Below are 13,064 nucleotides of genomic sequence, written 5' to 3'. Positions count from 1 at the left end.
AGAAGTGTATAGCATGAATAGTATAAATGTGTAGAGTGAATCTCTAAATCGCACATCCTCATACCTATGCTTCTGATATACAACTGTTTATGAATTATCAGCATTTCTTATGATAAAACATGGCTATACAGCGATGCTATCAATCATTTGCTGTGCACTATAAAGAGACAATTAGTATACAGTTTGATCAAAGCGCATAGGCCCACTTACCGCGACAAGGGTGTCTCTAGTTTAAGTGGGAACCTACTCTAACCATGGCGCAGAGCTGTGCGGCGACCACCACGCCTCCACATCGCTCCAGCAGGCAACGGGACCCGGCGGCCGCATAGCAGCCCCACTGTCCCCGGGTCCCATCAAAATCCTGAGTCAGCACTCCTCCCCATGTGGATCAGGTGCTTTTTAATTAGCAGAAGTCTGCAAAGGGTCTATAAATTCCTACCACATCTCAGTTGGAGTTCCTGAGAGCCTGTGAACAGGTGAGCCATTTGCACCAGTTCACATGCGGCGCTGGACGGCGGCCGTCTTTGCTTCTATGCCGTGCTGGTGGAGTGATGGGACCCGGGGCCCATGCGGCCTCACTGTACAGTGGGGCTGCTATGCGGCTGCCGGATCCCGTTGCCTGCTGGAGCGATGTGGAGGCGTGGTGGTCGCCGCACGGCTCTGCGCCATGGTTAGAGTAGGTTCCCACTTAAACTAGAGACACCCTTGTCGCGGTAAGTGGGCCTATGCGCTTTGATCAAACTGTATACTAATTGTCTCTTTATAGTGCACAGCAAATGATTGATAGCATCGCTAGATAGCCATGTTTTATCATAAGAAATGCTGATAATTCATAAACAGTTGTATATCAGAAGCATAGGTATGAGGATGTGTGATTTAGAGATTCTCTCTACACATTTATATTGTCTATTGTTGTGACTTAGATGAAGATCAGATCACATTTTATGACCAATTTGTGCAGAAATCCATATCATCCCAAAGGGTTCACATTCTTTTTCTTGCAACTGTATATGTCCTCAGGATTTAAACTGGAGGTGTGGATGCCGGAAGCTGTATTCTACACCTAATTGCAAACGTGCCTGGGAAGCCTTTGAGTATGGCCGTTTGCTATCTTTTGACTTGAATAAAATATACTAATCCCCTTGAATACTTGCTGTTTGCAGCTTGTCACTGGTCCCCCCGGAGGAGCGAGCTATAGAAGTAGATTTCTCACCTCTAGGCTGAATCTTGTAGGCTGTAACCCTGGACTGTGGAGCCAACAGGGAGAAAGCAGAGAGGCAGGAGGCCTCCCTCCAGCAGGCAGCTACATCATGGCTGCACACTGACTAGACTTCACTTGACTCTCTCTAACTGGGCCTGAGCTAAGCTATATATACACTGTAACACTGCCCCATCTAGTGGAGAAACTAGTGTAGTGCACACTAACTAGGCCTGTATAAAGGATCTTACACATAGAATCACATAGTGACATGGGAGAATATGACATGAGATGAAGTACAGCATACAGGCATAATTTATGACAATCAAACACAATCAAACTATTTAGCGGTGCCCACGATCACGAGTGGGACACTGCAATCACTACTGTGGTAAGACAATGGTAGAGCTGGATTGTATTCACTGGTCTGTGTATGTCTTGGTTTCCATAGGACATTCTTGGCTTAGGATGGCCTGAAAACAAAATAGAAAAGTTACATTACACAAAGACAGTAATATCTACTATAAAAGCAGGTTAAGCGCTGCTATGGGGCACCTGGATAGGGGTGGGCCCGACTCCTTGTATTATCTTGTGGGGAAGGTGGTGCACTGATTTTGGCAGGATTGAGCAAGTGACTTCTGTGTATGGGGCTGAACTGACTGTCCCTGACAGAATGTGAACCATCCATCGTTTTCATGAGCGATTAGCCACTTTCATGCATGCTCAGCTAGACCTGGAGTGCATGTGAATGTGGGAGTCAGGAGGAGTAGATGTTAGCTGAATGGTCCAGTCATCTTGGAGTTTGGTGGAGGATCAGGTTCGGGAAATGAATGACAACAATGGAGGGTGCATGTCCAGATTTAGACCAGCATTTTGTGCTCCACAGGTTCAACCATTGCTCGCCATTCCAAAAAAAGAGAAAAAAACATTTTCATGTCTTTTTACGTCTGTCAGTTTTGCGCAATTTCTTGATTAGCCAAAAGTCTCGCGGGGACTGCTGTCCTATATTTAGAATTCCTATACTAGACCTTACATGCTGTTTGAAATCAACTAATGGAATAAAAGGGGATGTCATTCGATATTTTTTATAAAAGGGTCAAAGCAGCGTAACAAAATGAAAAAAAAAAAAAACAGGGTTACTAACCTCTCTGATCCCCAGTCACAACTGTTCAATACCTTTTCAATAGCACTACAGTCTTTTGCCATAAACGACCGCTACCTTACTGTCTGAATCCAGCGCACAGCTTTGATGGTTCTAAACTTTCTGTGGATGTCTGTTCTCTTTTCTTGAGGGATACTCTCTCAATTAAGTAGCTCTAGCAGCTTTTCAGTCTCAGGAGTGGTGCCACCTGATAAAAGGCATCTCTCCCGGCTGACTTTGTAGCTTCTCTCAGTAAAAACTCAGACCTTACTTAACTAAGTCTGCCAGTTGCTTGACTATTTGTTGCCCATACATTGCCATCAGCTACTGTAAACACAGTGCATAGAGAAATAAGTGCTTTAACAGTAAATCACAACATTTAACTCAGTCACATCAAATAAACCTTTTGGATTGGTCTACAGAAGCATTGCATGTCTACTTCCTGGTCCCTCTGGACAAGCAAGAATCTGAGGCAGGACACCACTATCCAAGCAAATGGCTGAGCAACCAAGTAGGGACCCAGAAAAACCCTTTTGTTTACATTTAAAAACACAATATTTGCTTTGTATAATTAATACCCCCCTACATCTCTTCCATTATCTCTGTCTATCACCCTACCCGTGCTCTCTGTTTTGCCAATGACTTCCCACTGAATTCCACCATAATCCGAACCTCTCACTCCTGGCTCCAAGATTTCTCCTGAGCTGGAATGCCCTACAACAAGAAATCAGGCTAATTTTCAACATACACAGGTTTAGGCACTCCCTAAAAACACAGCTTTTTAGGGTGGCCTATCACATCCCCTGATCTAACTCCTCTCCACATAGCCCATTTATCATTCATTTCCTGAACCTGATCCTCCACCGAACTCCAAGATGACTGGACCATTGTACAAAACAAGCACTTCTACCTTTTGTGTCACCCCTATCTCCTCATAGATTTTAAGCTCTTGCGAGCTCTTGTTGTAATTATTGACTTGTCTGTTCCTATGTTATTTATGACTGTTTGTACATGAATCCCTGAACTGTAAAGCACTGCAGAATATGTTGGCGTATATAAAGATTATTATTAATTTAAAAAAATAAAAATTGCTGACCATTTTCTCTTCTTTATCTGGTGGGTTTCTAAGCAAGAGACAGAGAGGACAATAGACAATGCACAGTGATCCACTGATCCTCATTAACCAGGGGAATCCAATGGCTTCTGCAATAGCGCCACCACACACAGGTCCTGAAATGACAGATTACATTTACTGTAGAACATATGAGTACAACATATACACCAGAGTACATATATACATTGGAGACTGCGTCCTATACACTGATATACAGACCAGAGAACAGTCCTATTATATAAATGATATATATACACCGGAGACTGTGCCCTATACACTGATATACAGACCGGAGAACAGTCCTATTATATACAGTGCTTTGCAAAACTATTCACCCCCTTGACTTTTTTCGTATTTTGGTGCCTCACAACCTGGTATTAACATGGATTGTTTGAGGATTTGCATCATTTAATTTACAGAACATGCTCACAACTTTGAAGATTTTTTTATTTTTATTGTGAAGCAAATAACAAATAGGACAAAATAACAGAAAAGGTCAATGTGCATAACTATTCACCCCCCTAAAGTCAATACTTTGTAGAGCCACCTTTTGCGGCAATCACAGCTCCAAGTCGCTATGAGCTTGCCACATCTTACCACTGAGATTTTTGTCCATTCCTCCTTGCAAAACTGATCCAGCTCCTTTAAGTTGGATGGTTTGCGTTTGTGAACAGCAATCTTTAAGTCTGACAACAGATTTTCTATTGGATTGAGATCTGGGCTTTGACTAGGCCATTCCAACACATTTACATGTTTCCCCTTAAACCACTCAAGTGTTTCTTTAGCAGTGTGTTTGGGGTCATTGTTCTGCTGGAAGGTGAACCTCTGTCCTAGCCTCAAATCACGTACAGAGTGGTACAGGTATTGCTCAAGAATATCCCTGTATTTAGCACCATCCATCTGTCCCTTAACTCTGACCAGTTTCCCAGTCCCGGCTGCTGAAAACATACCCACAGCATGATGCTGCTATCACCATGTTTCATTGTAGGGATGGTGTTCTTTGGGTGATGTGATGTGTTGGGTTTGCGCCAGACATAACGTTTTCTTTAATGGCCAAAAAGTTCAATTTCAGTCTCATCAGACCAGAGCACCTTCCTCCATACATTTTGGCAGTCTCCCACATGCCTTTTCACAAACCCACAACGTACCTTTTTGTTTTTAGCTGAAAGTAATGGCTATTTTTCTGGCCACTCTGCCATAAAGCCCAACTCTATGGAGCGTACGGCTTATTGTCGTCCTATGTACAGATATTCCAGTCTCTGATGTGTAACTCTGCAGCTCCTCCAGGGTTACCTTAGGTCTCTGTGCTGCCCTCTCGGATTAATGCCCTCCTTGCCCGGTCCGTGAGTTTTGGTGGGTGGCCGTCTCTTGGCAGGTTTGCTGTTGTGCCATGTTCTTTCCATTTGGTTATGATAGATTTGATGGTGCTCCTGAGGATAATCAAAGATTTGGATATTTTTTTTATAACCTAACCCTGACTTGTACTTCTCAACAACATTGTCCCTTACTTGTTTGGAGAGTTCCTTGGTCTTCATTGCTGTGTTTGGTTAGTGATGCCTCTTGCTTAGGTGTTGCTGCCTCTGGGGCCTTTCAAAAGAGGTGTGTGTATGTAATGACAGATCATGTGACACTTAGATTGCACACAGGTGGACATCATTTCACTAATTATGTGACTTCTGAAGGTATTTGGTTGCACCAGAGATTTTTTGGGGCTTCCTAACAAAGGGGGTGAATACATACACACATGCCAATTTTCATTTTTTTTTTATTTCTAAACAATAGTTAGTATTGTTAATAGTATTTATATATTTTCTCATTTCACTTCACCAACTTAGACTATTGTGTTATGATCCGTCACATAAAATTCGGATTAACAAAACATTGAACTTAAGGCTGTAATGTAACAAAATACGGAAAAAGTCAAGGGGTGTGAATATTTTTGCAAGGCACTGTAAATTATATATATACACAGGAGACTGTGCCCTATAGACTGATATACAGACCGAAGAACAGTCCTATTATATAAATAATATATATATACACCGGAGACTGCGTCCTATACACTGATATACAGACCAGAGAACAGTCCTATTATATAAATGATATATATATATATACACTGGCGACTACGTCCTATACACTGACATACAGACCAGAGAACGGCCCTATTATATAAATGATATATATACACTGGAGACTGCGTCCTATACACTGATATACAGACTAGAGAACAATCATATTATACAAATGATATATATACACACACCGGAGACTGCGACCTATACACTGATATATAGACCAGAGAACAGACCCGTAAAACGGCGGAGGAATTGCTTTTTTTTCCAATTCCACCCCATTTGGAATTTTTTTACTGCTTCCCACTACATTTTATGCCAATTTAATTAATTAATGGTGGCATTAGAAAGTACAACTTGCCCCGCACAAAATAAGTCCTCATACAGCTATGTGACCGGAAATATAAAAAAGTTATGATATATATACACTGGAGACTGCGTCCTATACACTGATATACAGACTAGAGAACAATCATATTATATAAATGATATATATACACACACCGGAGACTGCGTCCTATAAACTGATATATAGACCAGAGAACAGACCTATTATATAAATGATATATATACACTGGAGACTGTGTCCTATAAACTGATATACAGATCAGAGAACAGTCCTATTATATAAATGGTATATATACACCAGAGACTGCGTCCTATACACTGATGTACAGACAAGAGAACAGTCCTAGTATATAAATGATATATATACACACCAAAAACTGCATCCTATACACTAATATACAGACCAGAGAACAGTCCTATTATATAAATGATAGATATGTGTCGGAGACTGTGTCCTTGTCATGGTGGGGAGTGGGGGAATCCCCCCCACCGTGCGGTGTAAAAGGGGATCAGCCTGGCCAAAAGGAGTAATAAGGGAGCAGGTCACCTCCTACAGCGTCCCTAATCCTCTCCCTGACTCCTCACCGTAGGAGCGGAGCCCGATAGTAGGATGGCTCATACTCTAGATTCCTAGAGACCATGACTCGCCCTGGTAATCCCTCACCAAGTAGCCGGGAAGAGACGACCTGTTCATCCCAGTCATGGAGGAACAGGAGTCTCTATCTGAGGCCAGGCTGCAAGGAGAGGCGAACACATACAGCATATGGAGTTGGCAGGTAAGCAAAACCCATAACACACTTACCTGCCACAGACACACTGACTGGAACCCGTGCACAAGTGCTGCTGTCCACACCAACATTAAAGGACACAGCACAAACCACAACCACACAGGAACCCAGGACAACCATAGCTGCAATAAACGTGAGACAGGGGAATGTCTAGCAAACATGCTGAACACCAAACATCACCAGCCATGTAACACAACACAAGACATAAAACACCTTGAACATAACCCACGCAAACCCAAATATAAGAAGGGAAAAAGACACCATAATAACATCAATGACCACAAGGGTGGCCCTCACTGGACAGATAGTAAAAGCCAGGAACAGTGAACCACCAGCATACACCAAGGCTGGAGGAACACTGAGCTTCAGGCATCCAGCAGAGGCTAAATAGCCCAAGCAGCCACACCCACACACACATAAACCCAGTGTTCACAAAACACTAGGAAGGGAGGTAACCCTCCAACACCAGACAGAGTAAGGAAGCCACTTAAAGGGGAAGTGCACACACAAGCATACCAAAGCACACGTTACCACCGGCAACAGCATGCGTGGCAACCATGTCACGGCAATCACCCAGAAGGCCGAGACACTGCCACGGCATGCTCTCACAACAATTTGACGCAGGCAAGTGTGGCAACAGTGTCAAAGCGCAAACCAAAGGCCGTGACAGTCCTATACACTGATATACAGACCAGAGAACAGTCCTATTATATACATGATATATATACACTGGAGACTGTGTCCCATACACTGATAGACAGACCAGAGAACAGCCCTATTATATAAATGATATATATAAACTGAAGACTGTGTCCTATACACTTAATTATTGCCGATCGCAGTAATTAAATGCTTTAGATGCCGTGACCACGTAATGCACAAAAACCCGTAAGCTCGCGCTTTCGGGCTTCCTATTGATGCCCAGTGTGGTCAATTGGTGCGTCAGTACTTGCGCTGAACATTTTCAGCCTCGCTGATGAGGCTAAAAGTGTTCATGCTGCAATTCTTATGCTGGCCACCAGATGGCAGGCCAGGTTAAGAAATGATCAAAATTTAGTTTAAATTGCATTTTAAAAATCCCTGATAGACCAAAATAAAAAATAAAAAAACGTAATGTGAAGGCTCATATATATATCATCACAAAAAATAAAAAAAAAGTTAATATATAAAAAAATATAAAAAGTTTAAATAATCCCCCCTTTCCGTATAATTAAAAAATAAATACCTGAGTAACAATAAATATAAACATCATGGGTATCACTGCAACCGAATACTCCCATACTATTAAAGTAGAAAAAAAATCCAAAACGGCGAATGGCGTAACGGAAAAAAGGGTCAAAATAGCCGATTTGGCATTTTTTCATTGCTTCTCTTACCGAACAAAATGTAATAAAATGTGATCAAAAAGACATGCACACTCAAAAATGGTATCAATAAAAACTACAGATTGTTCCGCAAAAAATGAGCCCCAAAACACCTCAGTCGACATAAGTATAAAAAAGTTATATGAATATGATGATGTAAAAAATAAAAATAAAATCAAAGTTTACATTTATTTTTACACTATTTAGACATAAGAACCTATACATATGGGGTATCGTTGTAATTGTACTGATCCAGAGAATGAAGGGCATGGGTCAGTTTTGCTGGAAACAAAATGCTGTGGGAACAAAACCCGTAAAACGGCGGAGGAATAGCTTTTTTTTCCAATTCCACCCCATTTGGAATTTTTTTACTGCTTCCCACTACATTTTATGCCAATTTAATTAATTAATGGTGGCATCAGAAAGTACAACTTGTCCCACACAAAATAAGTCCTCATACAGCTATGTGACCGCAAATATAAAAAAGTTATGGCTCAAGGAATATAGGGAAGAAAAATTAAAACGCAAAAAGGGTTAAATACTGTCATAAGAAGTGTTTGGCGATAGTACAAACAGCGGACAGTAGAACATTGGAAATGGGCAATTTGGAGCGATGAAACGAAAGTCAATAGACTGGGCTCTGATAGGTGAAAATGAGTCTGGAAGAAACAAGGGAAAAGGGGGCTAATGGATTGAGATATTGAAGGAGCTGTCAAGTTCACTGTAGAAGGCCTGATGATATGGGGTTGTTTCACAGCCAAAGGCATTGGATACTTGACCAGGATTGATGCTGGTCTCAATGCTGAGCCATATGTCCAGAGTAAACAAAACAGGCTCCATTTATATAAGCAGTAATATAACACGAGTTTGTGAGTCGCGTGTTTGAGTTCCAGTGTGTGTTTGTGTAAGTGTGCAACTTTAGATTAAGTGACTTCAGATTCAGGGACTTCAGTGGGGGACTGCAGTAAATCAGTTTCTTATTACTGCATTATATTGTATTTTTCGCTTTCATTGTGTAATCCCCATTAGTATGTGTTCCTTAATTAACAGCGCAGTCCAGTGCACATCTTGTCTCATGTATGCAGTCCTGGAACAGCCTTTTGAGGGTGTATATCACTGTTCAAATTGTGAGCAAATTACCTGTTTGGAATCACAAAATGAGTATCTAAACAGGCTAGTTTCAACACTGAGAGGCGTTAACAATTTGGAAAAGAGTTTGCTGCTCACTGAGCAAGCACTCTATGGGGTAGTTGAGGGGGAGGGTGAAAGCGACGAGGCTGAGGAAAGTGAGGTAGCTAGCTGGGTAACAGTAAGAAAGCGGGTTAGAAGGAAGAGTGCAAGGGAGGCTAGCCCTGATCTGTCACATCCCAACAAGTTTGCACAGTTGGCAGATGAGGGGGATGTCGGTTCAGGGACAGCACTGCTGCAGCCGGACACTTCCTCTGCCAGTCAGGGGAATGTCAGCTCCAGTGAGCAGGGAACCAGAATAGCAGAGCAGGCCAGACAGGTACTGGTAGTGGGAGACTCCATTATTAGAGGAACAGATAGGGCGATCTGTCACAAAGACTGGGATCGTCGAACGATGTGTTGTCCTCCTGGCGCTAGAGTTTGACACATCGCGGATCGGGTTGACAGATTACTGGGAGGGGCTGGAGAAGACCCAGCGGTCATGGTCCATATCAGAACCAATGACAAAGTTAAAGGAAGGTGGAGAGTCCTTAAAAATGATTTTAGGGGTTTAGGTCAAAAGCTTAGGGCAAGGACCTCAAAGGTAGTGTTTTCCAAAATACTGCCTGTACCACGAGCCACACAAGAAAGGCAGCAGGAGATTAGGGAGGTTAACAAGTGGCTCAAGAACTAGTGTAGGAAGGAGGGGTTTGGGTTCCTGGAGAACTGGGCCGACTTCTCTGTCATCTACAGGCTCTATCGTAGTGATGGGCTGCACCTCAATGGGGAAGGGCAAGCTGTGTTGGGGGAAAGATGGCTAGAAAGTTGGAGGAGTGTTTAAACTAGGGACTGGGGGGGAGGAAAATTACGTTATAGGATGGGAAGATAGTGCAGACAGAGACCGGGGGCAAGGTAGTGGGACTGGGGGAGGAATGGAAGGAGGGACTAGAACAGTTGAAAAGGAAAGGTGTAGGGTAAAAAATATACATAAACCTCTTAATTGTATGTATACTAATGCCAGAAGCCTGACTAATAAAACTGGTGAACTGGAATTAGTGATGTGTGAGGAGGACTATGATATAGTTGGAATAACTGAGACATGGCTGGATAATAGCTATGACTGGGCAGTTAATGTACAAGGTTACAGACTGTTTAGAAAGGATCGTCAAAACCGGAGAGGGGTCTGCCTTTATGTAAAGTCCTGTCTAAAGCCCACAGTCCAAGTAGATATAAGTGGATATACATGGAGGCAAAAATAATAATAAATTAGTAATAGGAGTTTATTATAAACCACCTATTATACTAGAGCCCACAGAAAATCTACTACTAAACGAAATAGACAAGGCGGCAAATCATAATGAGGTGGTTATTATGGGGACTTCAACTACCCAGATATAGACTGGGAAACTGAAAGCTGTACATCTGATAAAGGAAACAGGTTCTTGGCAATAACCAAAGACAAGAGGTTCAGGACCCGACTAGAGGGACGGCCATACTGGACTTAGTATTAACCAATAGACCTGACAGAACAACAGACGTGCAGGTTGGGGGACACCTGGGAAATAGTGACCATAAAGTAATAACCTTACAATTATCCTTTCAACGAGCGTTTCTACAGGGAGGAACAAAAATGCAAAACTTCAAAAAAGCTAACTTTAGCAAACTAAGAGAGGCCATTGACCTAACTGACTGGGACAAAGTCCTCAAAGATAAAAAAAATACAGCCACAAAATGGGATATTTTTTAAAAAGCATCCTAAATTCTAGTTGTCAGAGGTATATAACTTACGGGAATAAATGGTTAAGGAACAAGAAGACCAATGTGAATAAATAGAACTGTAAAGAAGGCAATAAATGACAAAAAAAAAATCATTTAAATCACTAAAACAGGAGGGTGGCGAGGAAGCACTGAAAAACTATAAGGAAAAAAATAGAATATGTAAAAAAAAAATAAAAGCCGCATAACTAGAGACCGAGAGATTAATTGCCAAAAAGAGCAAAATTAACCCTAAATGTTCTTCAATTATATAAATAGTAAAAAGTATAAATCTGAAGGTTGGTTGATTGGATTGGCTCACCCTCTATTAGCATGGAATGGGTGCTCCCCCTAAAAAAGATATCCCCAATCTTTTAAGTGGTTTGATTATCTAAAATGAATGGATAAGAGGGGCACACCAACAACTAGAATCACATAGGAGACCAGCCAGTAAGTGAATAAGCTATTTATTAGCAACTAAATAAAATAAGGTGAGGATCCTCAAAAATCAATCATTAAAACATGCACATTAAAAGACATATAAAACCATGAGGTGGTGGTGTCGTTGGATACAACAATATCACTGATGGATATATTGGCTGATTGTAGCAGGTTTATATAGACGGTCTTTTTAGGAACAATTCAGATGCGCAAGTGTGATGCGCGATGTCTCTTTTGTTAATAAGGGTTCAGGCTAAGCCGATAATTGCAAGTACATGCAGAGTCTTTGTAGTATTAAATCTTCACAGCATATAACAAAGAATCTGCTGCTAGACTGTACTGTGTATGGACACACTACTCACAGTTTCGATGTAATGGAGCGGCCGATCACTCGTGCTTAGCGTGGCGTCCCACGTGGTACAGCACCGATGGTCTGATTTTGGATCTGCTTATTTAAACTGGTGAGTAGATCTCCAGGACAAAGCAAACAATAGGTTTAGGCGCTGGGGTCGAGTGGTCAGGACCCAAATGTTGTTCGGCGTTACTGTGTGTCTTTTGTCCAGACACAAGAAATCCTATGTTTCTTCCTATCCGCTGTGTGGAAGCGCTTCTGAAAATTCAAAGACGGTGCGCAGATGGTGGCCTGCGGTTTCTTTCTTTCCTCGAGACTGTGTACACCAGACGCGTTTCGGAGTTGGCAGTGACTCCTTCCTCAGTGGTCAAGTCTCGTCTGTTGTGTAGAGGTTTATATAGGGCTAAGTCCAGCCTCTCATTAAGGATTATTACATCGTCACAGGGAATGTCTGAAAATCCGGACACGGATTCCCTGATTATTTAACCTTCAATCATAGTAGTGTGTATATATAAAAGCTCTATTAAACATAGCAAGGTGTGCATAATAATAATAACATTTGTTAAAAACATACGAACTGGCTGGATAAATGATTATAAACTTCTTGTCTAGGAAAACATATTTTACATGTATAAAATCCCATATTGGTGGAGTGCGATTTTGTATGTAATGTGATTTGAAACAACATGGCAGTATGAATCTACCTACAAAATATATACTGCATGTTCATGTTGAATCCATTCATTATTTCCCTTAATACGGTTTTTAATAGAGTATAGTTATCTTGCTATGTCGGCATCTCTATCCAATGCGGTTATTATGCGTTTTATCTATATAGCTTCGGATTCCATACAAATACTTGAGATGCAAACATAGAAAAATAGTACACAATTATACGGCAGTAGCTTAAAAGTGATAGTAATAATAATAGTTGTTTATATAGATACCTAGTTTAAAAAATAAATAAATAAATATACATTAATAAAATTGCATATAAAAATAAACATATAAAAATATATAAAAAATAAAAATACATAAAAAATATTTGATAATTTTTTATAGATAAAATTGTATAAGATATATAAGTACAGTATGATTAAATATCAGCATAATAAAATTAATTAATTGTATAAATTTATAATAAATATTTCTGAGTTTTCTTTGCAGAGTGTGTCATGGTAATAAATAACATGGGTATACCCCATATAAATACATTTCTTTTGATAGGTACATATGTACAGATTTAATTTAGTTCATGACATAAATCTGCAAGAAAATAGGAGGCAAATTCATTTTACATTATGGTTTATCACCCGCATAT

At 40.9% G+C, this 13,064-nt stretch overlaps 1 protein-coding gene across 1 annotated transcript in view; it reads right to left on the bottom strand.

Annotated features, from left to right (window-relative positions):
• Positions 1 to 1,617: 1,617 nt before the first annotated feature.
• Positions 1,618 to 13,064, bottom strand: part of LOC120987803 (chromaffin granule amine transporter-like) — a 272,406-nt gene continuing 260,959 nt past the window's right edge. The window contains exons 15-16 of the mRNA XM_040415910.1: positions 3,436 to 3,569; positions 1,618 to 1,671 (exon numbers count right to left, since the gene is read on the bottom strand). Coding sequence (XP_040271844.1) covers positions 1,618 to 1,671; positions 3,436 to 3,569 — 188 coding nt within the window. The remainder of the gene's footprint in view (positions 1,672 to 3,435; positions 3,570 to 13,064) is intronic.

Source organism: Bufo bufo, chromosome 1 (assembly GCF_905171765.1).
Source record: "Bufo bufo chromosome 1, aBufBuf1.1, whole genome shotgun sequence".
Classification (NCBI taxonomy): Eukaryota; Metazoa; Chordata; class Amphibia; order Anura; family Bufonidae; genus Bufo; species Bufo bufo.
Note: the sequence above shows the minus strand (reverse complement) of the source record. Positions and strands in the feature narration are given on the sequence as shown.